The sequence below is a fragment of the Rhea americana genome, unplaced genomic scaffold, assembly GCF_003343005.1.
Source record: "Rhea americana isolate MKP2758 unplaced genomic scaffold, rheAme1 scaffold_48, whole genome shotgun sequence".
Taxonomy (NCBI): domain Eukaryota; kingdom Metazoa; phylum Chordata; class Aves; order Rheiformes; family Rheidae; genus Rhea; species Rhea americana.
The window spans coordinates 4,741,282-4,765,384 of NW_028186623.1; the positions used below are offsets into that span (position 1 = coordinate 4,741,282).

At 40.7% G+C, this 24,103-nt stretch overlaps 1 protein-coding gene across 1 annotated transcript; it reads left to right on the plus strand.

Annotated features, from left to right (window-relative positions):
• The first annotated feature begins 14,855 nt into the window (after positions 1-14,855).
• On the plus strand, positions 14,856-23,535 carry LOC146589158 (uncharacterized). Its single transcript, XM_085316743.1, has 11 exons — positions 14,856-15,093; positions 17,143-17,264; positions 17,862-17,910; positions 18,179-18,222; positions 18,359-19,011; positions 20,910-21,015; positions 21,309-21,455; positions 21,652-21,712; positions 21,942-22,108; positions 22,191-22,301; positions 23,413-23,535. Exons 1-11 carry the CDS (start codon positions 14,856-14,858, stop codon positions 23,533-23,535), a joined length of 1,821 nt encoding a protein of 606 aa, XP_085172869.1.
• Positions 23,536-24,103: the final 568 nt, after the last annotated feature.

The following is a 24,103-nucleotide window of genomic DNA, read 5'->3' on the forward strand; positions in this document are numbered from 1 at the left end:
AAAGTCTGCCATGCACACCAGCACTCATGTGCCCTCTGTTTGCATCCTCAGACRGAGTATGCTCAGGCCCTCTTGTACCTACGAATGGTCATTCAACACACAGCTAAGACTCAGGTTATATTTTATTACAAAAGAAACAAGAAATTTTCCACCCACCAGTTTCATACAGAAAAACAGACAAGAATCTCATGTTTCCTGGTTGCTCTCTTAAATTCAAGCCAGGCCTGATGGCTATCACCAATCATACCTTGGATGGTTCCTGCATTATTGGGGTCAGGGCAAGATATTTCATACTGCATGTATTTGAGAGCCATATCCAAAGGGGACTGCTAACCTGACCTGCCCTCTCAAACAGTCTATGTACTACAAGTGTTTGCTCTCATTAATTTAGATCCCAGTAACAACCTAAACCTCACAGAAAGTGTCAGAGTCCTGTTCCACCGAGTGCTCTACATACACATGGAGCAACGGAACACAAGCGCCGAAGAACTAATAACCTAAAAAGGATGGAGAAATACAGGATTACCTGCCCAGTCTTAGCATAAGACTGGCACTTTACATTCTGGCTCCCTAGCCTCTCTGCTTGCCAATACTGCCTCATAAGGCACCAGAGTGTTTACTTACATGACTAGATGTTTGCACACAGGAAGAAAGGGAAAAAAATTTTTTGTTAGCTTATTTACAGTCACAATATTTGATAACTTCAACTGGAACAAATCAGCTCACCACTACCTATGAAGGCACCTGGCAAGAGAAGCCTCAGCAGCCTCCTACTCCTATGCATTCATTGCTTCAAAAGTGAGAGCTAGTCAAAAGTAAGGTTAAATAATAAATACCACACTTTAAGAGTGACACGTGATTTCCAGTGAAACTTCGGTAAAGGAGGAGTCATTCATTTGCATGCACAATATTAAAGAACAGAGCTGTTATGAATTCAAAAGGATTTCAAAGTCTAATCTTCTGAGCACAAAAGTTTTGYCTTTGATTGCGAACAAATGGCTAGCTAATGGAGCTAAATGAGTAGCTGACATATTTGGACTGAAAAGCTCTTATTGCCACCTGATGCACGTATTCCCTGTGTATTTTATCTAGCACGCATTTCTGGCTGTTGTGGTTTACTGAGTTACTAGTGCACCTGCAGTTTGTTTGTGTAATACTGCCAGAGCTTCCAACAGATTTCTGTCAAAAAAGATGATAAACAAGCTGAGCGTACTTCAGGGGACCAGCAAAATAAAGGAAGAATCCCCTTTTGATGCTTTAYAAAAATTATTTAAATATTTGCTTTAAAAAGCTCCCAAAGAATTTATTTCCACCACATGGGCTAACAGGCTAACTTCCAAGGTTTCCAATAAAGAAATAAAGAATAGATGTGCAAACAAAAATTTACATCATTCTGCAAAGCCCAGGGAGACACCACTCAAAGGTTAAAATCAGAATAAGTTTGGGAATTTATAAGCAAACAGCTGTAGTTGAAAGAGTGACCACTCACTGAATGCTGTTGGTTTAACCATTTCCCTGCTCTTAAAATAAAAGATATTGTCYGTAGAGCTCGTTGCATAAATGCATCTTAGCTCAGTCACAAAAACCCTATCACACAGTCAGATGACACAGCACAGCTAAGAGCAGTAACTSACCATCAGCTGACTGCAGCTGTTAGTGCAAACCATCATGTGGGAAGAGCTATGAGGAGCAGAGCTTCTAGAGCACTGCTAAATGCTGAATCACAGCTAGCGGATACAGGAGTTGTCACTTCTAGCTGTAAAAACAAGAAAGTGTTTGGAGTCACACCTAGCCTCTTTTCACTGAATACCAGGTTCTCTCCCTTTTAGTGAGCAGAGTTAGTATTTGTGAGTTAATCAGAGATTAAAGCAGTAGCTACAGATCAGAAAGCTGCAAACAGCAGCATAACTTTTGTTCAGAAATTAGTGCAAAATCTTAATCATGAAACATTCACTTAAGTTCAAGGAGATTCAATATTGAAAAACGTGAACTTGTAKAGATCACAGGTATTATCCACACTGCGCCCTGCCTACAGATCCYGGATCAGTCCAAAGCTCACACCAAAACCATCAGAAATGTGTGTTCACACAACGCTTGCACCAGCGACCAGAGAGATCGTCAGCAACATCAGTCTGCCTAGGTCCCTTGAACTCAGTTTAGCTGTATTGGCTTGGCTTATCTCAGTGGAGAAGCTACTATATGGTTTTATTACTTGACAGATTAGCCATTTTGGTTCTTCTGATGAATTCCTCTAGAATATACAACCAGCAAGACGGGGAGGGGAAAAGGATGTGGCAGAAAAGGATGCAAGAGGGCTGAAAACAATTACAGTGCTTTCAGGGGGTCACTACTCTCCAGGGAACTGAGAGTGGCAAGTCTCCTCTWGATTTGCACAGGTGTGAGGCTGGTACCAGATTTTTAGCCCCCCTTCAGTGCTTTTTGTTCTGGAATTAGTGGAATGATAACAAAGCAGACTGCATATTTAGTTTGCCAGCTTGCATTTCTTTTACTGGGTAAATATTTAATTATTTATTTATTAACTCCGTATGTGAGGTGTACTTCCATTAGCCTCTTGACCCTGGATAAAGAGGAGCAAATTCCAAGCAACACCTGTATTTTTGCATTTTCCTCATTTCCCTACACAAACTCACCCTCAGTCAGCTAAATATCCCAGAAAGTTGTGGCATCTTTCACCTCTGCTTCTTGATAAACATATATATTTTTGAAATATGCCAAGCAGTTTACTGTAGGCACAGAGCAGCCTCTGCCGTGCACCGGCTCAGTTAGCATAGCCTTGCTGAAATCAGTGGAGCTTCCCTCATCTAAACCAGCTAAGACACTGGCCAGAAGACAGACACRTTAAACTTCTTAATGATAATAAAACTTCTCTTGTGGGCATTTCCATCAGCCGTTTTTTTGCTCTCTAAYGGAGTATCAATATGGCCCCAAAAATAGCCAAGTATCATACAGTGGAGTTGTTCAATATTCCCATTTTTTTCACACTTGTGGAATTCTTGGAGTTAAGAAGCCCTTGTGACAAAGATAGGAGCCCTGATACTGAAGAATGAAGTTTAAGAACAGAAATTTTAGGGGGCAATAACTGCAGCATAAGGAATTGGTACTGGAATTTACTGGGTGGTACAAATGACAAGGGTTACATGCAGGTTTGTATTTCACGGTGAAATTGTGTCAGACTCCACAAGATATGAGATGTTTTATGTTAATGAAATATTAACTCATAACAAGGGGGAAGATGTTGGCATTTTCATGGGAACTTGCTGCTCAGGAAAAAGAAAAATGGCAAGAAACCAACCCAAACAATCATCAAGTTAAACTGGTTTGGTCCGAGAGTCTGATCCTCAGAAAGTGACATAACAATCATTTATCTATTCCTCGCACAAGCAAATGATACTAACTAYAGGCAGAGAAAGTCTGAGTAAGTCTCTCCCATCACTAAAAAAACTATTTTTGTAAAATATACCTACTGAAGGGTAATAATTTCCTCATTTGTCCTCTCAGACAAATTTCCAAGAGACATCAGTTGCACAGAATGCAGACTTATTCACAGACTTTTGTTGGAGGACTATGAAATACGTGCCATTTACCTCATCAGCAGGGACTATGCAGTGCACAGCATGCTTCATTTTACAAAGTTCATTGGACAGAGGCAGCAGTAGATGGAAAAAGCCGGTGTGAAATGGAGAACTTCTCCAGGAGCTCGTATCTGCAGCTCAGAAGCTTTCATTTTCTGGGAAGTTAAGTCTGAAAACCGGTGCCTGGAAGAACGAGCATGGGGTTACCATATTTGCCTGWCCTGCACTACTACACATGAACAGGCAGAAAGGTGGGGTGGCTGTCCAGAGCTTACCACTTATGAACTGTGGCCAGATGCTGCGAAGCTCTTGCCTTGCAGCCATGAAGATTCAACAGCTCAAAGCTGCACTGCTGCTTGAGAAACATACCCRTCTTCAGAGTACAACTACCAAATGCTGTATGAGCTGCACACACGCACTTTCAGATTCAGCTCTTGGTGGCATAACCACAGCTAAAGACAGACTTGACCTCTGACTACCTTCTAGCTTGCCTTGCCCCCTAATTAAAAGGCAATTCAGTTCTAAAACATCAGGAAGAAGTAAAAATAACATGCTAAGCATTTTTTTTGGTATATTAGCTAGCAATAACAACAGGAATAGGCCCCACAAAGATCAGCTGGATTTTTCCTAAATCTAAGAGCTGGGCTGAGACTAATGTTCCCATTACTGCTCTGTATAACTCACCAGCCTTTGGCCCCTGTGAGATCACTTACACATCATCAGCTTATTGTAGTATTTCTCTATAAATTTAGTGCCTGGGCTCACAACCAACCACATAAATGCTTGGTTATTAAAGCTACGTTACAGTTGAGCTTTGCATACATAAAACTCCTAGAGATTAGTTTATTCTACTACAAAAGAACTGAATGCAGCTAAATATATTTCTCAGCCTTGTGGATTAATAAGGTGTACTTCCTTATATTTAGATAAATACCAGATGTCACAATTATTTCAGAAAACCAAAAAGCACTAGCATACGCAACCTTGAACAAATAAAGTAGTTCAATAATCTCTGTGAAATTTTACAGAGGTGTTTTTCAGAGTTCTGCTTTTATTCATTGTGTTACAATCCAGAGATTAACGTAGCAGCGTCTAGATCAGATTTCACAAGTTTTGACTTCAAATATCATGAACCTGCTTCTCCAGGACAAGTAGTATTTTGTTCATTTGTTATGTCCTGTCCAGCRGTTCACGTATAGCAGACACGGCTGCTACACCTCATCTAAACTCTGATGAAAGTTTCTGCCAGAGGCGGTGGGGAGGAATCYCCATTTGAAAAATGACTGGTTTGGGTCTTTGGTAAGGTTCCTTGAGATCRACAGATGAAAAACAATACGAGAAAATCAGTTTGATTAGTATTACTACCTGAATGTGGGAGCAGGGAGTAAGAGATTGAGTTTTACTCCTGTCTCAGGAAAGCTGTGATAATAATACAAAAAGAGACACTAGTCCGAGCATCTCTGATCTTTCCCACTGGTGACTGTAAGGACTTGCTATAATACTTATGCTCAGGTTAGGGTTTTTTTTTTTTTTTTTTTTTTTTTTTTTTTTTTTAATTCTTTCAACTCCCTTTTTTTCTCAATCTCCTTTAAAGTTTTTTATATTAAAAAGAGTTAGGGTTTTTTTTTTTTTTTTTTTTTTTTTTTTTTTTTTTTTTTTTTTTTTTGTATCTCAGAATAACATGATACATTTTCAGATGCAAGCAGCATAAATGAAGATGGTATCTCAGGAAGTCTGACAGGCCTGAAATAATCGTTGTGGACCCTGTGTCAGATTTCAACAGCCAGCCAAAAGGCAGAGCAACATCCTGGCTCTGCCTAGCCCTGCAGAGACAAGTTAAAAGGACATTTGCCCATCCTTTGCTACAGCTGACCTGCCTGCACTGCAAATCCCTAAGCTCAGTGGCCTTTGTTATTACRCCTAGGCACAACCAAGCCTGGCCACACAGGAGTAAGAAGCATTTGTTGGTCTGTACGAAACATCTTCTCCCACTTCTTAGGCAGCCATGGTGAGACTCTAATCTGCAATAACCGGCTTCAGGGGGAGTTATTTCCCAGACTCAAAACAAACCTGGATATGGGCCACTGAGAGTAAAATGTAATCTCAGCATATGGGAAAACGGCTCTGAAACWTGACTCCAGATTACAAACCATTGTTGTCTGTGACTCTCCTTCAGGAGGAGAAAGTGGATTTAGGGCCTTTATTTTCTTACATGTTACTTTAATAATTAACCCTAAATAAGCAAATTGTTATGTAGCTCACTTGCAGTTACCAGGAGGGAATTTGTTACTTTGTTCATGTTAATTCTTGTTTCATTCCCTGGAATGGCAAGTATCTCTTGAAGCAAAAGAAATGTAAAGAATGAGAGTTCAGCTGCTGTGGCTTGCTCAATGATAAATAGGCTGCATCTCTCTCTCCAAACTTCCTGACGTGAAGATATTGMGGAATATTGTTTATGTGGATTTTGCTTGATATGAGAAGTTACTCCAAGAACTTGGTTGTAGAAGCGTAAAGGTTTCATTTAAAATCTTCAGTAAGTGTTACAAGGTTTTGCAGTTCCTTTCAAAAGGCAGCAGAAATTCAACACCACAGAAGTAAAATATACTGGAGAGAAAAAGCATATTTCCTTCCCTAGGCATAAATATTTAATCTTACATTCCTTTCAGAGCATCTGGCCTCCCATTTGGTTGGTACTGATCAGTGGCATTTGCCTCTCAGTCATCATTAAACTGAGAATTTCTCTTCTAATACAGATATGGCACCTTGAGCTTGAACTCTTTCAGGGAATATAACCGAGAGCTGAGATAGCCCTCACTCTTTACAGAGATGCTTTTGAAAACAAATTTTTTAGAAACTCCACAGACAATTAGAGAACAAGAAAATTTAGAGGCTGAAAGTCAATTAGAGCAGAGAGCACAGGAGATTAGGAATTGCCTCTGAGACAAACGTCCCTTCGTRTCACCCTCTCACACACACAACTCACGCAGCTACTGAAAGAATTCTGACATTATATTGATGAAAAAAATCTCATAGCTACCTGTGCAATTTCCATCTTATTTTTTTCTCAAGTCCCTGACTGCTGCTCTATAAGCAAGCCAGCAGAGACTCAAACTTTCTTTGTGCCTAGCAGAACTGAATCTATGTTAAGCCCAACCAGATGAACTCAGATACTTAAGCATGCACACACATCTTTGAGGAACAAAATCGATATGCTTGCAGATACATCTAGTTTGATGGCAGAACTGGTGCAGTGGGGAACTTCATGGAATATTTTACTGCTGTAAACAAAAAAGTGCAAGGGTTCAATTCAAATAGCATGGGTTTATGTTTAATGTCAAGCTTTCAGTTAACTTCTAGACTTAATTGCTTTACTGAATCCCTGCCAGAAAAGTCAGGCCAAAGACCAGGAGATAAAACATGGCAGAGCGCGACCTTGTATCCATAAGTGATGCTGTCCACTGGATCACAGTACAGTCTGAGATAAAAGAAAACAGATTATCAAGCATTTTTATCACCATCTCGGACATGATGGGAGAAGAATAAAGGGAAAGCACTTGCAAATAATAGAACTGCATGAAAATAATCTGAAAAGTTACTTCTTTTGGTCTCATTTTATCCACCTTGTTCACATGGAACAATTCACTCCAAGATAGGCAAGCAAAACTGTGACAGAACCAACAGTCTTCCAACAGAAGAACAGCAGACCCTGCATACTCCTGTCTATCACAAGCAGGACTTAAAAGATGGGGGAGAGAGTATGGAGGGAAAAAGAGTTGAAGAAATTAAGTATTTTGACTGGCTGCCAGCCACATAGTTGGTATTTTAATAACTAAAAGAATAAATGATCCTTTGAAAAGAAGATAGTAGACAGAGAAGACAGCACATATACCCACTCTCAAATGGAACGCACACTTCTCGGACACAAAATGTTAACCTTAAATGTGGAAAACAGAAGTTGAGCCCTTCATTTGCAAAGCCATCACAAGGACCCTATCTTGCTGAAGCACTACTATAGCCTGGTTGTGCAGGTCTAAGTTAAATTCACTCTTAGTTAAAAATTCTCCAAGTTGCAGCAAGATGAGAAGGGACAATTTCAAAGGCATGAATAATAGGGGGCAGAAAACGCATTCTGGCAATTTGGMAATGTAGCAATGGCAGGAAAAAAGAGAGGGAATGGCTATGATATTTCTAGCAAGATATTACAAAGACATTCAGAGTAAGAGCCGGCTGCCTAATTCCATGCATCTTCTGCTTGCTGAAATGCCTTAGGGTACCCAAGACATCTGCAGGGAGCTGGCAGATGTGACACATCACTCCCACAAGACCTCCAAAAGAAARATTACTGCTGCTTCCTGAAATCTCGTTTTTTATCTGACTGCCAAACGCACAAGTCTGCTAGTGAGGGTTGCCTTTGGGCTAAATCACAGCACCATCTAGTGACAGCAGTTGGGACTGGAAACAAAATTGTTTCATAYTACTTTTTTCATTTTCGTGGGTGGATTTTGGTTTTTAGTAGTTGCAAGTGAAAATTACAATGGAAATTTTTTTCCAAATAAATCCTCTGTGAGCAAGTGGAAGAGACTAGCACTTCCCTRAATGGGGAGAAAAATCAGTTGATAACATATCAACATATCATAAGACTACGACCCTAGAACTGAGTAAAATTAACTTTGTTTCCTTTTCAGTTTCTAAAAAGGATTTAATTTGGCCTGYTAAATATTCAGATTTTAAAGATGACAGTGAGGTAACAGGGCACGTATGAAAAAGCCTGAGCCCTCTCTTCAATTTCCACTAGTAACAGCAGGCAGGCGTGGAGAAAGAAGGCCATCGCTTCCTGTTAAAGCACGAGGAAGTGCTCTTCCCCACCCACGGGCATGATGATGGAGGCATCTGGAAAGAATATAGAGAGCTCAAGGAAACAGAGGGGAAAATGGAACCGCATAGGAAAAACCGATTCCCTGTCCTACAGTATGCCAGGATGGTTGTAGCACGTGAAAAATACAGTAAATTTAACCAGTCTGTAAGATTTGAGGCTACAAACCCAAACTCCAAATTCCRGGAAGCAAACAGGCAGATATGCACTGATCTCAGCAGGCTAGGGATCAGGCTCAACAGATCACCAAAACCCTTTCCTGTATGCAAACATATTTAATTTATATCACAGTGCTTCACTGCTCAAAATACCTGCTCTTGCTTGCAAATGCAGACCAACTTTTGATAACTCCTGTTAGCTCACTCCAACACACCAGCTGGAGCTCAGCAATGGGCTTGCTCTGTCACAAGCCTGTTTTATTGATCAGCTGCACATCACAGCAGGCTACAGAGCATCTCACTCTCTAGCCCTTGTTTTAAAGCCTCTGAGAAAGCAACCATGCTCTGTTAACAAACCAGCATCTGGTAGTACTTTTCCACTGAGGAAGCACAGACCAACTGCCTTTTGCACCCACGGTGCAAAATAAAGATCCACTTTCTATAGCTCCTAGAGGTTCAGCTGAGCAAAGAAAATGGAAACAAGTTAAAGGAAACATCTGGAAAGCTTTTCTTGTGGCATCTTTCCCACGTCCATCTTAATAAAACATTTTCTTCCTGAAAAATTGGTTAAAGTGAGAGGCACCAAAGAATGGTCCAGCACAGTTCTCCAAATACAAAAATTTTCACATTTCTTTCTATATGCATCAAGCCACTGCACTTAATATTCTGCCTTCAGCTTCGCTGGGTATTTGTGAGAGATGTAGGCTGGTGAAAAAGTATGCCAGAAGGACTAATAAGTGAAGTTTTAACTCAACACTTGGCCAGTTATTCCTGAAAACTCAGAAAACATATAATTTGGGATTAAGTGATGAAATTCATAGCRGATCTGTCAAGGAAACAAAACCAAAATATGACTGACAGCTCATCTGTGCCCATGGGAGGTCACTGTTGCTTCACAGAAGTGTATAAATCCTAAAAATATAGGCTCAGACATGCTAATTTTGGATTGACAGCACAACTCACCTCAGGAATAGCAGCAAGCCACATCATTTGTGATAGCTCAGAGTCTTTTCCTAAACACCTTYTCCAGAAATACACCAAAAAGTGAATATGATAAACACTTGTGAGTAGAGACTGACACTTCTCAGAACTAACTGAAAAGAAACCTAACCACATCTCCAAGCATTGAAAACAGACAGATCACAAAAGTTTTTTTCACTCTCAATAATGAGCAATTCTTTGAGACATGACCGCACAGCTCAGAAGGGAACTGAATGTCATCAACCATTAACTGCTTCTGCTCAGTGTACACAATGACTTTACAAACTGGTGTCACACCRGATCAGCAAGATGAGCTTTGTCATGGTCTGAAGAAGTCAGCCTGCAAAACTTCTTGTTTAGTAACTGTGGGAGACCGAGTCAAACAGRTAGCCTGACAACACAGAAAACTTCTTATGGTTGAACAAAAGGTATTTCACTTAGGCAAAAACAGTCTGGACACACCAACTGAATACTCCAGTGTTGGGGAGCTCTGAATCCAAGGAAACTATTTAGAAGTACCTATGCGTCATCACGGAAGATGAGTCAGTAGCAGATAGTTCTTGGGGGATTTACAACAGAAAGCACACAAGAAATTACAATGATATTGTCCATTGCGCCATCATTACAGCTGCCTCCTTTACTCTCCTGCCTTCACTACATATTTTCACCTTCTACAGTGAAGGCTGCTTTACAGACTATTTCACAAGCTATGATGCCTTCAACTAATGTGTACCTATAAAAAGTGGGTAGAAGAAAATTGCTATCTAGCCTGACTCCTTTCAGGACCAAGACAGGCCCTGTCAGAATTGAGCAAATAAGCAGAAGTCCTTCTGATACCCACTTACATATCCTCACAAAGATCCTCCCTTCTCAGGGAGCACATTTGCTCATGAGGAATTTGCCCTCATGTTTACTTGTGAGGATAAGCACAGAGAAGATGGCAAAACAAACCATCCCTAAGGAAAGACAGGAGGCTTTCTGAATAGAGGAAGACACAGCAAACAAAAACTGACCTTGTCTGTGTCCTATTTCTGTCCTCTAAAGGCAAAATAGGGCATGCATAGTTGCTGAAGTTCCTACTGAAGGAAGATCATCACAGACAAAAGATTGTATATTTTCACTTAACACAGCGAAAGACTTCCAAGTTTTAGCAAAGCAAGACATCAGTTACCAGAGAGTAGGGATTTTAAGGAGATCTGCATGATTTTGCAATTGGTAAGACAAATCACTTTTGTCTTGCAACAGTTTTATTCTGCAGCAAGAGGTAAAGTGAGTTCGTATTTCATGGCACCAAGATGACAGAGTTCCTCAGGTTCAGCTGTTCACCACTAATCTCTGTCATCACAGCTTCTTTCTGAAGCATCATATACCGGCCACAGTCAGCAGAGATCTTGAATGCAATTGTCCAGTGGCCTGCCTCAGCCTAGCAAGTTAGGTACTCCTACTTACTATGAAAACATGAGCCTGCAATCGAATAGCAGTGTCACAACCCTACTGCACTGCAAGTGCAGATGTGGGCTGGTAGAACACGCACATCTGGAGCACAGCATAATTTAAGCTTTCCATTGAAGGCATGCAAATGGAATCTCTGTAGAGTGCTGCTTCCCAGAAGAGTGGCTCAAAGGCAAGAGAGATTCACAACTGTTCTGCATTTGCTCTGAATATCATAACTTATCATATCTTAGTGGGCACTTTTTTGMATTATTGGAAATCCACTGCATTCAAGATCTACTCGCACAATAAAACATACATCTTAAAGCCAAACTGCGCACATATGGTTGATGTCTTATTTATATTCTAATCAGACATTAAAGTACATGCAGAAAAAAATCTTTATGCTTGCTTTCTACACCAGTGCAAATTTAGCCCACCATCTCCTGATCTCTCCATAGCTGAGAGAGAATATTAATAAAGGAATCCTTTGCAAAAAGGCATTTCACACTTTCAAGAATTAACATTTGGCAAAGCAACATCATCTAAAGGGAAAGACAGACAAAAACTTAGCCCAGCAAACGCCCTTAAAGTGGGCGTGCGCACTGAAGAAACATGTAGCAACAAGGGATGAAGGAAGCTAGAGAGCATTCATCCTGCATCCAGATACATAAAAGGAGCTGCACCCTTTGGCAGGATGACCCGAAAGCTTACATTGAGAGAGATTTGAAGAGCTGCCCATCACAAATCATTTGGAAAGGAATTGCTTTAACTACAGTTATCTACTAGGAAACTCCAGCTGGTGCCAGCCATTTTTCTGAACKTATAACAACAATATACTTAAAATAAGAACAAAACCAAACCCCCCAAAACTCCTCCCAACATAAAGATTCAACATGCAATCTTTCCTACTAACAGCATTTGGGGGGGGGAGGAGGGAGAGAATGAGGTATGGGAGGCAGTGGGRTTGGTACAGAAAGGGAGAAACGCTAACCAGTCCTTCCTAAAAGCTTAGGTATGACCAAACCTGCGTTTTGACCTCCTCCCCTTCCTCAGTTGACTGTCATGGAAAGAACTATTCAAATGCTCAGACTTGTATTCTGATTCCTTACATTTCAGTGCTTGATGTTTTTTCCCTTTTTCAAAATAGATAGTAGAAAAGATTAAAATATCAGGAAATTAATAAACTGTGGAAGATAATGAAAATATTCTACGCCCCTGAGAATACTCTTCCTAGCCTAGGTGTCACTGGTTATTAGGCTAAGTAATTTTGTCCATAGCTGTGGGGATCAAGAGGCACCAACTGCCTTCAGATCCTTGAAAGCTGACAATCCCTCTGCTTGCTGCGCACGCTGCAACTTGCCTTGCGGCGGCAGCTACAGGAGGACAGGACCTGTAGCATTCTGAGCAGGTTCAGATGTAAAACTGCTGTTGTCAGGACAAGGGATGCAGCTGTGAATGGACAGCTCATTTCCAGTTCTGGCTATTCTTACTAATATCTGTTCACAGAGTAAGACTCATAAGAGCTATTTGAAATTACAGCATCAAAGTGTTTGCATAAAATGTTAGCTACCTGCTGAAACTGGAAATAGAATCACCAGAAGATTTCACTGTCTTAGAGTGACCATATTCCAAAATTTTTGTTGCTAGCTTTATAAAACTGCCTCTCTTCTCATGGCTACAAGGATGTGCGTTTTCACCCTTTCTGCGCTACAAAACTGGCTTAATTTCTGCTTTCATTATGAACATAATACCATATTATACGCTAACAGTGAAAGTTAACTAATAGATTGAGGGCAGTGGAGAGAGAAAACAAAGGAGAGAAATCTCCAAGGTGATTTTCAACCCAATAAATGCAGCATTCTCCCATACACAGTAGGCCAAATTCTCCTACCTGTACAAGCACTGAGAAGTTCCTTACAGTATGTCTCATCCTACTGATTTAAGCAGTACCTTTTACAAAGTAACTTACTGCTCCACATCACTAAGAAAGGTAGGACTGGGCCCTGGCTCATCCTAGGCTGACAGAAATCAATAAGGCAAAGTAGGTACAATAATAAAAATACTTAACTAGAAAGTAGAGTACRTTCTTGGTTGAAAATAGACAGACTTTCTGAATGTCTCAAGGTTAGAAAGGTGAATTATCTAACTTCTGAAGTATCCTTTATTAAACACTCCCACTAAACAAATTGGTCACAATCCACACAGAAAGAAATGGAGGTATTGGCTCATTACATGTCCTTAATCCCTGGACATCACCTACAGAGTCTTTCGGATTTTGTAAGAATAAAACAGCTTGCTTTGCCCAGTTAACTTAAATAGCGGACAGCAGGCAAACATATAGATGCATCAGCCAGGCCTCTTCCCCATACACTCATGTTTTCAGATCCAAATGCCATTAGCGGTGTTACTAGACTGTAAGCTCTATGAGACACATAATAAGTCAATAGCCTCTCCAGTGCTACTGCAATGCAGATCGGTACCTGACTCCACACTTATTTTACAAGCATCAGACTTCCTGGCTTTGATCAGTATCTAAATAATTCTGTCAAAGTTCCTGAGACTGGGGATATTACAATAGAGAAAAATGAGAGACAGGATTGCACAAGTCCATCGAAAGAAGTCAATATCCAAATTTTGAATTCAAACATATTTGTAGTATTATTGTGCGCTTGGTCAGGAAGGTCTAGCCCCCTTCTGTTTAGTCTGATGTACAAGGAAGTTAATTCTGCTTAGGAGTAAAGCTGGAATACTTTCCAAGACCCATCATCTCAGGTAGCTTCCATTATCACTGTATTTGAAAAGCCTTGTACTCTTTCCACATTATGTACTTGAGACAAATACATTTGAGTTGAAGTGTCGCAGTCTACAAGTAGGGGTMTAACGAAATATATTTCCCGGGGAACCAGAAGAGAGTTTAAATACAGTGCTAAATTCCATTTTCCAAGAAGAGTGCCCATCCAAATAGAGTTTTAATCCAACTGGGTTTTAAAAATTGCATGTGTTGCAATATTTACACATGCTTCCTTATTTGAAAGAAAAAAAAAGGTCAGAAATAAAAACTTTAATGGAGCATATAACACTTCTGTCTTCAGAGTCAAAATTATGCAGAGAATAAGGGATATGCTTGCTTGGCTGAATTTCTATTCTAAAGGGAAAATTATTTATTTTTGCTTCTTGAAGGCTATAAGCAATAGCTCCTCCTATACAGCCTTGGCAAAAGGGCTTTGTTTTTTCCTGATGAAAGAGTTAAGTGTGTTTAATTCTAGATCAGCTGCCTATTTGTACAGTCCAAGCTATTCATCCAGTCAACCTGGGGAGGGGAGGAAGTGGGTCTTTCCCTGCTCATGCCACTTGCCTGCAAAAATCGGACTCTGGTTGAGTTTAAGTCTGGTACCTATAGAAAAATATTTTTCAACATGTAATCAATCTCTTCTTGGGAAGAGTGATTTCTCCATCAGCAGCTACTAGATTGTTAGGAAAGAGGGTGGAGCCTTCCCAGGCTGACGTCCTTCAAGCCCTACCTGACTATAAAGCACGAGGGAGCATTGCTGCCAAGAAACTCAAAAGCAGTTTCCAGTGACTGCCTGGATTCCAAGGCTGGCTTCATTCTACAACTGCTAGAACTTGCTACTCAAAAAAGGAGAGGGAAGTTGGAGTCAGCCAGTAGYGGCTAATTATTTTGGAGAATTAAATACAATTACGTTCTCAATGTGAAACTGGATTTTCATTTCTTTCTACAAACCAGTAGGGCTTGGCTTTCTGGGCGATTATTTTTTCCCCTCTCCTTTTTCGTATTTTTCTGCACACACAGTGGAAATGTTGCGAACAGCGCGCATGAGTCCTGAATTACTGGTYCATCAAAGCAATGGTGAAAATGAAATCTATGGCTATAGCCCAGGCCAGGGATCTCCAGTGCCGGGAGAAATCGCCAGCCCGAAAAGCTATTTTCAGAGCCCRTCGTTGCCAGACTCTGGATTAACCGAATTTAATGTTGCAAGTCCTGAGATCCACCGTCCTCCTCCTGGTAAGCCRCAGGAGATGCCTGCTCTCACTGGTAAGATCAAATGTTTACTCGCATTTTCTATTTTATGCAACAGTACTGTGCTTCCTTCACGAAGTGATAAAGTACACTGACTCGCAACTCATTCTGTGCCAGCAGAAARTTATGCTAGGAGTAGCACAGGTTAAGCTTCCTTAGCAGTAAGGCCAGAGATAGGTGCATGTTGCACTCTCCTACTCAGGTCTTGTTTTTGTTTTGCAATGGTCTGCTCCTGAAGTCAGAAGTGACTGTTTTGACAAGGGCTGCTCAGTAACCCATGATTTGTATTTCTCYCTAGCATTTTGCTGCCCATTCACAGTCTGAGTTGCAAGTTTGTTACTGGATCGAACAACAATGTTATAGATTTGACATAAGTTATTAATATTACAAAATCATGTGAAAGTGTAGTTGGTGAATCATTACCTTTGCAGAGTTCTCCACTCTCAAGGCTATATCTGSGCATGTACTCCAATCTATCATCTAGCACTATTACTATGAAATAGCTTARAAGATATTCACATATTAACAGTTTTGCCTCTTTATAATGCTTTTCAGACAAGCCTTTAAAACACTCTACAAATAGCAAATCATTAATCTTCAAAACATCAGGCTAGAATAGTAATTATTTCCATTTGTAGAGCAGTCGGAGACACAAACCACACTTTTGAGGTCCCAGCGTTTCAAATACTCAGTGACAGGTTAAACATTCAGAAATGCCTGAAGTCAGCACAAAACGACAATTCAATATACACCCAAAAATGCACTGTTTGCCACTTGGGATTCACCACTCTCCTGCTGAAGGATTATCAGTCTCTTATTGCCTGAAGCAGGGAAARGAAACAGTATCACATGACTTCACCTCTTGTAGCTGGTTTCCATGCCAATCCTGCCTACTCCGAGATGCCCAAGTTTGGGGAGCTGCACCATTCACGGCTGCTGAGCTCCTGCAATCCTTCTCCCCAGGATTTAGCTAGCCAGGCTGCTGCGGCTGCTACGTGGTGTACACACAGAAGATCCCCTGTCTCAGGGAGCAATRCTGCTGGCTAAGTCCTTGCTGTCAGTAGCACACGCACCGATCCTCGACACCAGGGCTCCTTCGGAACAGCGGCCCTAATAACAGTGTACTTTATATGCTGATCAACTGAGAAGAACCCTGAACCAAGCCATTAAATCCATTATCATTTTTAATGGTAATAGCTATTACTGAATGCATTTCATAGGAAAAGGATCATCCTCAAGGGGAACAGGCTGCATAAAACACATTTCAAAAGTGATACATTTAAGCTTCTGATCTGGGCTACTGTTTTAAGTTTGGGAATTCAAGTGCAGGATGCAAGACGACCTAACATGAACAATTACAGAGCAGCTTGTTTTGACAAAGATAAACTTGTTTGGATAATTATGTATATTCCCAAGTATTTCATTTCACTACAGAAAAACATTGCTCCCTGTTGAATCACACCACACTGACCTCTAAATACACCAAGAACCATTGGAAAGAGAGGTTGGACATGGCATTTCTATCTCATTCCTGAAGAAACAGTTCTGTTCTTATTTTTCCCACTGATATCAACAGAAGAAACGAGAGGACAGAAAACAGCCAAAAAAGATTTACTTCAGCAGATGAAAAATAGAACAGGACTAAGATAAGCAATAATCTGGACAGTGTTGACATATTCCCCCAAAAGCACAGTGACATGCTGTAAAACAGCATRGCATCCCTGAGCTTGAGGGCACCAGTAAAAATTGCCCAGGGCCAAATCTCGAGATACCATGTTCATGTCTTCAAGCTGAAAACTCCAAAGCTGGCTGTGGGGTCTGTTTTGCTTCTGAAGAAAAGGGTTTCGTTCTGTTCTACCCTGAAAAGTAATGCAATACAGTAATTGTTAAGCAGAAAATTTTAATAAAAGCGGTATCTTCCTTAGATCTAGCATAACATGCAAGTTTCCTACAGCTGATACTGAACATGAGAATCAAAGGTTGCCCTCAGGGTGACCTCATTTTCTCACTATAGATAGCCAATAGAATTATATTACTTTAAGGATCATGTTATGACTTTTCCAGACTCTGGACTTAGCTCTGAACCCCCTCAGAAGCACTACATGGGTGTGAGGGTGAAGATGCCAGTACGGGAACTACTGAGAAAAATACGACTTGCTAAAGGMCTGGACCCAACTCATAACAAGGTAAGGACTCTCCTGGAGCTTGGAAAGGTCACTTACATGCAGAGAGGCAAAGCACWGGTGCGCACACACAACACTCCCACTCTGTGGGTGCTTGTTACTATATTGCTGCTGCCTCTTCTACCAGGTCAAGTCAATGCTTTTGATGGGGGTGGAGAATTTATCAAGTTTTAAACAGGCTGCAGACCAGTGCTAGGAACATTTCTGAGAGCATGACAGCAAGAACTCACCCATGCCCCACATACCATTTTGAAGGATAAGACAATGCTATACATCCAAGTACACACTGAAACTAAACATCATGCCATCAAGCCAAAGACGGCCCAAGAACCAATAGCAATTTTGCTGTAGCAACCCAGATTTCTGAACAAGCTGCAAAACCAGCCTAAGAACCTTGTAGACTCCCACATACTTGGACTGCTGTAAGGGCTATGCCACCATCTGTCTGCAACTGTCACAAATTACCCAGTCACAGAATTTTATTGACTTGCAGCCACTGCTGTGCATAGTACATTTACTTAGTTCACATTACACTGTTTGACAGTTTCCACTCTCTCTTACATGCAAGCATCTCAAATTGAGTTTTTTTTGTCTCCTTAGGAAGCCTCATTAATGAAGACAGCAACTAAAGGATCCTCAGGAAAAACAGGTTAAGAAACCCCTCTCTTGTCTCCTTTCCTAGCAGAAACAGCACTCAGATACCCAAAGAGCTGGGCCACTTCTCCTCCCGTTATCAGTAACTAACTCTGGTTCCTAGCTCCTCTGAAAGTTCATGAGCAGGGCAACCATGCATCATCACCACATATGCGTGACCTACCTGTTACCTGGGGAAACATTTCTGCTAAAATTCTGAGACCTTCTATATATTTCCCCTCCTATCACTAAAGATAGCTTTTCTCTTTCCTTCATTCCAACAGAAAAAAGAAGAGTTCACCCTTATACAGAGAAACAGCATAGACAGGTATGCATAACACCTTCAACTCAGGGCTGCCAGCCTCCCCAGGCATATTTCATGTTTTATCACCGAGTAAGAACAGGACATTTCATGTCTGATTTTCCTTTCCCATCTTCCACCCTCCCCCATTTTGTTGTTTCAGAGCAAGCAGAGCATTGGGCAAATATCAAAAGGCTTAGAGGACCTTGATATCCTGGTGGAGGTACTGCAGGAAGATTTGAACAAAAGCCAGYCAAAGGAGTTGTCTCTGGGTTCTGCGCCAGATAGCTTTTTGCAGGGCTTCTCCTCAGATCCGCAAGCCACTCCATGGGAAACTGGAGTAAGCAAGCATGCAGCTGCTGGTCTGCAGGGAAGGTGCCACAGCTTGACCAAACTGCACTCATACTACTCTTYTAAGGATTGCAAAGCACTGTTGCAAGGAGAGACAGAGACTTCTCATGATCATAAAAACATGCAAGAGCCAGACTCACCAGGACTATTCCCGAGGACAAGTGAGAAAGAGAGTGACTGGTGGATGCACAACGCATGTATCGGTTCTCAGAGAGATTTCCTGAGGCTTTCTGCTTGCACCGTATCTCCCTGCTACAATTCAGCAGGAAGCTGTCCAGAGGTGTTTCTAGAAGCTAACACAGGCCCTCCAGACTTCCAGACACATTTCACGTCAACCTTGACTTTGTTCGCACAGCAGGATCTCTCTGCAATCTCTTTCTTCCAGTTCCAGCTACACAGGGAAGAAAGTTTACTGAGAAATATCCCAGCGGACAAACTGCTTGCACCTGATGAAAATGGCAACAGGTCTCCAATTTTTCCTAACTAAATCATATGGCTTCCTTTTTTCTGAGGTGTCATTCATCCTGAGGATTTGCCCCAACTTCTACTACCAGTTTTGGGCACACCTGTAGCAAAGGCTTCTTTACTCAACAGGAAGCTCAAACCCACTGCAGTACACAGTTCTAGGCAGAATTAAATTCCACTAGTAAAAACAGAAGTTTCCCTATCGGCAGTAGTATTGCTAAACACCTGACACCAGGACAAATTCAAAGTGTGAACAGTATTCAGGACTGAGTTGTATATKTAAGGTTTCAGAAGAAAATTAAATCAAGCAGAACAAATTGTTGCTACTGGCATGGAGGAGGAGGAGAAGAAAAAAAAAGAAAAAAAGATYTGCAGATGAGATTTAGTTTCCAGGCTGCAGCCACTCACAGGATAATTACTTTTATTATTAGTTGGTAATAAAAATTGGGTAGAAAGATTACACCAAAACATACATATGCTGCTAGTCTACAGAGGGTAGACTTCCAAAGAACTGGGAGTGGTTGTTTTGCTAGAAATGAATTCAAAGCAAAAGGCTTTACTGCTCCCATATTCCCTAGAATGGCACGCTTGAAGAACAAATACTTGTTCATCCAAAAAGCAAAACCTTATGAGGTTTCCCACACTTAAGCTAGTTTGAGGAAGATATCAAATTCAATCAGCCAAGAATGTGACCTAGTTATAAGCTGTCGTAGTTTGGTGGGAAAGAGCCTCACTCCTGATCAGAAAATCCTGTTACCAATTTAAAGTATTTAGATTCCATACAGGACGAGCTAGATATGGGACTGGCCTTGTCCATGAAGTACCATGTTCCATTCAGAATAATGATTCACAGTGCAGTAATAAAACTGTCGACTTTGCTTCTCAACAATGCAAGAACTGCAATACAGTTGAAATAAGCCACCCACTACCTTTCTTCAGTACTTCCCACAGAGGCTTTAACAATAGTATAGAAAACAACCCCTCACAGGTACACAAAATGCATTTCAGTTAAGAAATTAAGATTTCCACCACCATGGTTATATAGAATTCATAAAGCTAGAAGTTTTTATCAACAAGCTTAAATCCATGAGGAATTTAACACCACTCTACGTGCACAAATGAGCATTTGAAGGCAGAAATACACACCAAAAAGATTTCACCTGAGTTATATTGAACCCTGAGCAATATAAGCAACTCCATCAAAAAGCCCCCACAAGGGGGGCGGGGGGGGGGAGGAGATGAACAGAGACTGCAGTAAACCCCAGCCTAGAGTTATCCAGACATCGAGAGTACTGTGCTACAGGGCAAGGAAAGTAAGCATCCACACTTAATGTTTCCTCTAGAAAGAAAAGTAAATGTGTTCAATTTTTCAGGAACAGAAGTCTTTTCAGGATGAAACTCAGGAGAAGAATATGAGCTGTTTTGAGTAGTTCATTAAGACYGGAAAACAGAAGCAATGAGTTCCCCACTTGCACAGGACTGAACTGCTGCTCAGAAATACTGCTTTTATCTGAAGTGGGAAAGGAGGRATTCCCTTGCTGGGGCTTTTACGTACCTCATGCTGCTTTCTGCCTATATGGAAAGGGGCTCATATGACACAAGGAAGAAACAGATTGTGGAGAAAGAACCGTGCAGTAGCTCCTGAAACAGAGAGGAATGGGTCAGTGGCAGGAAGGGAGAAGCAAGAAGCCCTGGCACACAGCCAGTTTAAACAAAAGCCACAAAAAACAGCGAGTCCATTATTAAAACAGGATAGAGAAATACATTAAATGCTGAAACAACCCAATCTTTAGCACTTACAACCCTTAACAGAACATATCTCCAAGCATGAAATGTTACTTTTGAGTAAATGAAGCATTCCTTCAACTTCTAATTGTTTAAAGCGGTGTTTATTCCAGGCTGCTGCACAAGGCTGTTGCTCAAGGAAGAAGAGCTCTGACTTATGCGCTTGCACGGAGATTTGCATTCCTAAATAAGATCGATGAGAAGGATGCACAGAAACGGGTAGGACACTAACTTTTTTTTTTTTTTTTTAAAAAACCAAGTCTCTTAAAATCACACACCAAATATCTTTCAAATTCTGATCAAAAACCTAGCACCCTTTTGAGCACACTGTTGCTACTGTTGTTGCAAAGAGGTGAAAACAGACACAGAGAAGAAGTTATTTCCATAGAACAAATATTAGCACAGTTGGGAATAGAACCCAAAGTTCCAACCTTTCCTCTCCAACAAGCAGTGCTGCTTTAAAAGCATTTTCACATTTTACAAGGAGTTTCTCCCATTTTTTTTCTACTTAGACTGCATTACATCTTGCTGCAGAAAAGAACCAGCACCTGATGGTYAATGACCTGATCTCCCTGGGAGCTAATGTCAATGAACAGGACAGTGCTGGGAAAACTCCACTTCATCTATGTGCAGAGAATGGATATTTGCGAGTTCTAGAAGTAAGCTGGTCATTTGTTTTACTGCCACATGTGCAAAGCCAGAGTTTAACAGTCAAATATATGTTCTTTCTTCCAGAATAGATAGAGTTTTTATGTACCAGAAAACTAGCTTTGCTGTGAGATGACTAAAGTGAGATAGGGGAATTGGATTTTAGCAGTGTCAAAAACCATTATCATCTCATTTTCTTGATTTCAGGTTTTGAAAAGCTTCAAAGAAAATGGCATGTGTGTGGAAGTAAATATAACCGATTACCACGGTAAGAGACAAAGCTTAACTATATTAAAGCTTAGTGGAGATCCCTGAAGTCTCAGACCCCAGATTTTATCTGGATCAAAGAACAYTTAATTTTACATTTAAAAGGCTTAGAATGAGGGACAGTCAGTCTTACCAGGGCATCCCCTTACGATTAGCCATGTKTGGGATGGTTTGAGTGATGTGTTCAAGCACTGGATTTGTTTTACTTTCCTGTGATCCTTTCTATTCAGGTTTAACACCATTACACTGTGCTGCTCTTTCTCACACTGTCTTAGTTATGGAATCTCAAAAGACTGACATCAGTACTGACATGGGAAAGTTTCTCAAACTACGCAAAGATCAAATTCTTGAGGGAATTAACTGTTTATTACAAATGGGAGGAAAACCTGAGCTGCAGGTGAGGATCAACAGCAGGCTGTTTACTGTTGTCTTATGTTTTCTTATTCRTTCACAAACATAGGTTTCACTTGCTTTTGTAGGTACTAAATTCATGCCAAGTTACCACTCCTTGTTTAAAAATTCAGGAGAATACTGAACTGATGCAGTTGCTCCAGACTCATAAACCCAGGAGACAGAACATCCCTCAAGAGGTAACTCTGCGTACGGAGACTTTTACACTCTGCAAGTATAGTAATATAAACTATACCTCACTGTAAGCATGCTAGATAAAGCTCCCAGCCTTGCCATAGCTGGCACAGCATAGATAATCCCCTCTGCAGGGGAAAACCACCATAGCAGCTGTTAATCACACTTGGTCCCATCCMTGTTCAGGGACTGCTACGTACGCAATAATTTAGAGTGGTCCAGTTGTATGCAGGGGCTGCCAGCACACTGCTCACACCTGCCCCGACTCCAGCCTCCCTGTAGCAACAACTTCATTTCCAACCTTTTGCAGAAAACCAAGCCAGACAGGGGTAATCTCAGAAGCAGCACCAGAGGAATTCTTTCTCTGCAGATAAAAAGATGCTATAGCCTAGAATATTGCCACCATTTTCAGTTACCTTCAGCAGRTTTCTAATAGAGAAAAAGCTGATTTTTCTCATTTTCCCTGTCCCTTAGCATATAGATTCAATGTGAACCCTGCCCAAGATCGGCAGTACAGAGCTGAAAAATAACCAGATTATCCTGTGGGTATCACTATCTCTTGCTAAATTTTTAGTGCAGAAAACAAGACACCAACTCTGAAAAACAGCAATTTGAWTGCTTAACAAATGAGTTCCTAGGGTGAAATTCTGCTTTGATAGAATAATGCACTATCTGCCATATATTTCAGTACTCTTGTCCAAGACTAAGCAAACATTCAGTGCTTTGGAGTAACAGCCCTCAGACCTATTCTAGTGTGTTATTTTTCAAATGCATCAKATGAGACTTCCCACCTGTGCACATGCACAAAAACTGAGCAAGAAAATAAGATTTGTCAGAGGTACGCACATTTTTTAAAAAAATCCACATTTTTAGTCATTTATGTTCCTTTTTTTAAACAGATATGTTCTACAKGAAACAAAGCACAGTACAAGCAATTAAATTCATTTCAACACAGGTTATTACTGCCTGAACTGCTAACTATACCATTCTCTTCCATCTTACGGTGAGGGGTAGAAAGTAGGTTTAGCAAGTCAAAACCAGTATGTGTTCTTGATGCAAAGCCTGCCTCACTGAAATTGCTGAAAATTTACTGTTTTGGATTCTTCACCTCTACAGGATTATGGTTTGCTTGACAGTCCAAGAARAATGCCTTACCCCTCACCACCAGGTAATGTTTCTAAACTTTTTCCCATTTCATCTTCAGACCTCTTTGACATCATTCTTAAAGGTATTCCATAACAGGAAAGTGATTTTATCTAGTCACAATGTTTGCAGCTTCATAGCTGGAATGTAGTAGCTACCTCCAGCTTGGTGTTGCTCTAGAATCATAAATCAGTTACACATGAACTGATGGAAAAATATGCSCAGTGACTTATTACAGATTTTGGATGAAGTCCAGAGTTCTGCACAAAATCTTTTCCTTACAAAACTCCTTGCTCATCCAAAAACCAAGTAGAAAATATTTGGCATTGGAAAGAAAATGTAACATATAGATTGAACTGAATATTTGTTGGTTTATTGCCTTTCAGGGAAATGCTGATAAGACTCATTATCCGCATCTCATGGTCTGTATGCTGCAGCTGTTGCTGAAGAATAGACAGAGAATGGACAGTAAAAGTCTTYGAATGTATTATAGCTTGAACTGGCYRTTGAAAAATATCTCCTCAGTGTCTAGAAAAAAAAAGAGTGAACAACTAAAGGGGGAAAACTTTCAAGCCAGGTTTCACCAGTATTAGGCACTCAGTGTTAGATGCGCCAATAAGTCTCAATTTTCCCATAGAGCTGAGCACTTGCACTTCTCTTTCAA